General features: G+C 34.3%; 1 protein-coding gene across 1 annotated transcript; it reads left to right on the plus strand.

The window, feature by feature from the left end:
• The first annotated feature begins 2,639 nt into the window (after positions 1 to 2,639).
• Positions 2,640 to 4,040, plus strand: LOC108975485 (cytoplasmic tRNA 2-thiolation protein 2-like). Its single transcript, XM_018943979.1, has one exon. The coding sequence runs from the start codon at positions 2,749 to 2,751 to the stop codon at positions 3,991 to 3,993; it is 1,245 nt and encodes a 414-aa protein (XP_018799524.1). The 5' UTR covers positions 2,640 to 2,748; the 3' UTR covers positions 3,994 to 4,040.
• Positions 4,041 to 5,772: the final 1,732 nt, after the last annotated feature.

A 5,772-nucleotide genomic window follows, 5' to 3' on the forward strand; every position in this document is an offset into this window, starting at 1 on the left:
AAAATAAAGGCTGACATCACCACCGTCCACGAAATGCGATGGACGTGACAAGGACAAAGACGAGTAGGTCCTTGTGGCGACTTTAACACCAGGGAGGGCAAAGAAGGTATCTTTGGCACTACGGTCGGTAAATTCAGCCTCCACGAGGAACCCAAATGGGTTGCGGCTGATCGACTTCGTCGGTGCCCGAAATATGGTTATCTGCAGTACTAAATTCCAGCACAAGAAAATACATCAAGCTACCTGGCTGTCTCCGGATCGAAAAACCATCAACATATCGATCATGTTGTGATAGACGGAAGACACGTCTCCAGTGTTTTAGATTTGCGTGCGCTCCGAGGTCCTAACATCGACTCGGACCACTATCTTGTTGCAGCCAAGATTCGCACGCGCCTCTGTGCAGCAAAAAACGCACGCCATCAAGCACAAGGAAGGTTCGAATTCTAGAAGCTGCAATCACAACAGACAGCCGAACGATTTTCTACTCGGCTTGCACTCCTGCTCTCTGAGAGCACTCGTAAACAACTCGGTATAAGGGAACTGTGGGACGGCATTTCAAACTCCTTACGTGCAGCTGCAACCGAAACCATTGGTTTTCGGAAAGTACAAAAGAACAGCTGATACGACGAGGGGTGCCGTGTCGCGGCAGAGAAGAAACAGGCTGCCTACCTCGCAACGTTACGATCGATCACAACACATGGGGGATGGGATAGATACAGAGAGTTGAAGAGGGAAGCGAGACGCATTTCCAGACAGAAAAAAAAGAGGCTGAAATGCGTGACTACGAAGAGCTTGATAAGCTGGACGACAGGGGTAGTGCTCGAAAATTCTACGAAAAAATTCGGCGGCTTACAGAAGGTTTCAAGACCGGAGCATACTCTTGCAGATCCCCCAAAGGTGATCTAGTCACCGATGCCTAGAGCATACTTAAATTATGGATTGAACACTTCTCCAGCCTGCTGAATGGCCGTGAACGCACAACGCCAGAAGAAGGCGAACCCGATTCCCCAATCAATGACCAATTCGATTTCAAGGCTGCCTTTGACATCCAGAAAAGGAGCTGCCTATATGCCGCGAGAAAAAATTCTGCGAAAGATTTATGGTCCTTTGCGCTTTGGCGACGAGGTATATCGCATTCGATGGAATGATGAGCTGTATGAGATATAAGAAAACATTGCCGTAGTTCAACGAGTTAAAAGACAGCGGCTACGCTGGCTAGGTCATGTCCTCCGAACGGACGAAAACATTCTTGCTCTGAAAGAATTCTACATAGGATCTGGTGGAGAAGAACTTCACTTTGCCTGGAATCTTCAATTGACGCTGCCTTGCTGAAAGATGAAACGACTGGCGCGCTGCTGTTATTTCGTCTGTAACCGCATTAGCGGTTTCTACGCAAGTAAAGGATAAATAGAAATTGTTAACTAAGGTAGAATTTAAATAAATTTTATAATTTTAAATAAATCTTAAAGATTTGTTAGTGTTTTTTTTTTTTAAAGAATGCATGCAGAAAGTGCGCCAATTCACAATTGTCATGCGCAATAGTCACTTACGAATGCATTGACCGAACCAGCTGTTCAAATATCACTAGATACTGCAATGGGTGCTTTCATGTAATTGCATATTTCGGTATAGGATTGTGCATTTTATGTCATCGTGCAATCTTGCAGAGCAAAAGAGTCCTTCCAAAATACAAAAATTGTTAATACAAAAGGACCTATTTTCCCTCCAACTGTTTGGCACATAGCGTATCCCCGCATCTCGACAGGCTAACTGTGAATCTATTGATATTGCCGTTGCCAAATCTGGGCATTTGTCATCACAACATAATCATTTGCGGAAAGGCGTCGGGTAGGTAATTTGGAGCTGATATATCTGATGTAGATTTGAGCTCTTGAACTGTTTAAATTTTTTATAGATGAAAAAATTTATGTGGAAAATAAAAAAGGAGCAATAYCCTTTTTTGACAAATGTATTTCGTGGAAAAAAAGATTTCATATTTTTGAACTATAACAACTGTAGCATTAATTTTATATTCCAATTAACATAAGAAGTTTAATATGAGCAAAAATATTTTGATTTATGCTTTCATAAGTTTATTAAATTAACAATGTTAAACTAACTATTTATTTGRTGGAAAAATTTATTAAATTATATTAATTTATTTTTATAACTCAACACCACCCTTTTAATACTCGCTTTATTAAGTTAAATTTTACCGAAATGAAACTGCCGTCAGTATACAATGAATATACGGCATAGAAATTATATGTTTGTATAAGTTTATTAAATTTAAGACTTCGCTCATTCGCCAATCCATTTGTATAATTTTTCCGCAATTTTACAATATTAAGCTAAATAGTAATTTTTATTTAACACAACTATATTTATGCTCGCTTTACTAAGTTTAATAAGTATCTAAATTTACTAAGTTTAATATGAATATATTAAGTTTAATATTATTATTATTATATAAGTAAATGGGATGTGTTGCCTCTTCGAAATTTTCATAGAAAAGAAAACAGACCTGTCAAACTGCCGAAGTGACAGCTTATTCCATAAGCAATAACAAATTGCCGTATCTCCGCAGGCAATAGACACGGCAATACAGTTAGTATACCATAGAATTTATTCTGTCGGGATGCCGCATACGGTTAATGTTATCGTAGATGAAAAACGGTAAGATTGAGAATTTTTACTCACAGTGCTTAAAATGTTTACTAAAAGTAGTGATATTGGTCTATATGAAATATGTGTAGCATAGGAGATGATAATCTTGTTGATGAAGGCATCAGCAGCCTTATGACACCACAAGAACAAATGTTACACTACTTGCCAAAAGCAACTTGTTATAAATGCGGTAAAGAGGACGAATTGTATAAGATACATTTTCGCGAAGCGGAATGTAAGAATTGTTTTCTGATGTTTGTGAACCATAAATTCCGAGCAACAGTTGGATCTTCTAAAGCTCTTCCAAGAAATGCAGACATTCTTTTAGTGTTTGATGGAAGTGCTGAGTCTGTAGTCTTGCTAGATATGTTACAAACGGCGAAATCGGAACCAAATTTTAAGAGACTGCATTGTTTCCTCAAAGTTCTATTTATTGATGATTACGAAGCCTACAAAGGCAGTTGTGAAATAAATGATTATAAATTGTATATACAGCAAGTGAAAGATCTTTTACTTAGCTACGATAATATAAAATGTTATGTTACTAATTTAAGATCTAGCAAACATCAAAAGCCATTTGGTATTAAAGATATGGACCTATATTTGAACAGAGAAATGGAAAAAGAAAAAGTGTTTTCCAACGACATCAAGAACATTCAAACGTCAACAAGTCGTAACGAATTTATAAAACTTTATCGAAAGAACTTGATAGCTTCTATGGCTACGATCTTAAGTTGCAAATACGCTTTTATACCTGCAATAAATATAAGTATAGCTACCGATCTGCTCTCAGCCGTTGCGCTTGGACAGGGAAATAACGCCGCATATGATGTTGCCTTCAAAGATGATCGTTTGATTAATGGGATCAAAATCATGCGTCCAATTAAAGATCTAAGTGAAACAGAGGTTTTACTCTATTTACGTGCACGAAATATAAAATGGTGGGATATACGGGATCATGTTATAATTGCTTCAAGCAGTATACAACAAATAACTGGGTCATTTATACGTAACTTACAAAAAAAGTACAACTCCACCGTTTCAACAATAATTTGTACAGGAAATAAAATCACCTCAAATAATGACAGTTATGAAGAATTTGAGAAAAAATGCTGTTTGTGTAATTCTTCAATAGTTAACTCTGAAACTCTGTCAGCTGTTAGGTATTCTCGATATGTCTCTGAAAGAACGTCAAGCGATTTTGATTTAGACACAAACTTCACAAAATTCTTGAACTTGACCCAAAACCAAGATCAAAAAGTATGCCACAGTTGTCAAAATATAGGACGGGATAGCGATATTAATTTAATAAAGCATTATTTGTAAAATATTGATTTAAATTCATTCAATATAAAACATTTAAAATTTTTTAATTATACGTGTTCTTAATTTCTGTGATGCATTCACAGCCAAAATTACGATAGAGGAACACCTATACACACATTTACCCTCCTCAGACTTGAAGTTTTCGTGTTCTGTAAAGTGAAAAGTAAAGTAGTTCAAGCTATTTCATTATGTTTAACTAAAATTACACACATTTTCAATTATATATTTTTAATTACACTGCAGATACTGAAATAAATCTAAAATTTCTATTTGTTGTGTATTTTAAAGAAAATAAATACAACTAAAAAACTATTTTGCGCAAATTTCTTTATTTGAAATACTCTATAAAAATTTTCGACTTCAAAAGAACTATGAACACCGGACTAGTGTAATTCTTTTGAAGAACGGCCAAAGACCGCCAGGGCGGAAAGAAGGACGTCACAAAGGAACCATGAATTTATTGTTGGATCAACCTTTGGCGGTCGAATAAAAAGCACGAATTTCGATGTAAGTGGAGTATCTGCTGATAGGGAAGCTTCTCCAGATTATGAATATGCAAAAGTAATGTTGCATACACTTACTCTTTTTAAAATACTCCCGATTAAAAATTTAAAAACTTGTATCAATAACATGCAAATTCCGATTTCTTTGGCGCCGCGTTTTGAAGGTACCGTTGGAAGAGGAAGTCCTGATTAAAACGTTTAGTTTACGATATATTCGACCTAAAAGTTCAAACATTCTCAATATTCGAATATTTCTAGAAGCTATTTTACCACATTAAACACTCTTTACACATTCTTCACTTCAAATTAATTAAATTAAACTATAAACTTTTAAATAAATTTACATTTTATACTTTTAGTAGATTTTTTTATCTAAGAAAAATTCCATTTTACACTCGTACAAAACMTCATTTGTGTGCTAAAAATTACGACGAAATAGAATGCTGCCATGGGATAATAAGAAAATTGAAATTCCTTTTTTCTCAAAAATTCCGCTATCCATTCATAGGGATAAGTTCCTTATTTAATTAAATAAATATTATATAATAATATTATATATGTTGTCACCTATAATACAAAACAACGTATTATCAAAAATAAATAGAAATCGCTGACAGATATAATATAATAACCAAAATTTAACCATTTTGTAACGAAAACTCAAATTTCGTTTCAATATGATAATCAAGAAATATAATCATTATATAATGAAAACTCAATATATTTTCTTATTTGAACGCAGAAAGTACTACACGAAATTACTTCAGACAGTCGAAGGCCACCAACGCAGAAAGGAGTACTACGCAAAAGCACTTCGGACACCCCGATATGATATACATTTTATAATATTATCATAGATTTTAACTTATTTGTGTTTATTAAATATAAATCACATATTATACATATACATATGTAGATGGAAAAAGTGTTCACAACTCAATTATAACTTGAAAAATGTTGGGAAAGCATTTTTTATTATAGTTAATATAGAAAAAAGAATCATGCGAAAAAACTAGCAAAGAAAAATCATTAAAAATCCTACATATTTGCTGTTTAAGATGTTGCAACGCTGGTTTTCCTCATAATTTTAAACAATCTAACCTTTTCAACGTTGAGTATACTAAGTCATTTTAAATTAATAAATTTAGGTAAAATATAACAAAATAAAGTGAAATGTTAACTTATTTCAATGTCTAGAGTGTATATTTAAATATACAGAATGAAAAACGTGGAAAAACTTACTGAAATATAGAGAAATACCATGTGTTATTAGTGC

This window comes from Bactrocera latifrons, unplaced genomic scaffold (assembly GCF_001853355.1).
Source record: "Bactrocera latifrons isolate USDA-ARS-PBARC rearing strain unplaced genomic scaffold, ASM185335v1 scaffold_656, whole genome shotgun sequence".
In the NCBI taxonomy this organism is placed as follows: Eukaryota; Metazoa; Arthropoda; class Insecta; order Diptera; family Tephritidae; genus Bactrocera; species Bactrocera latifrons.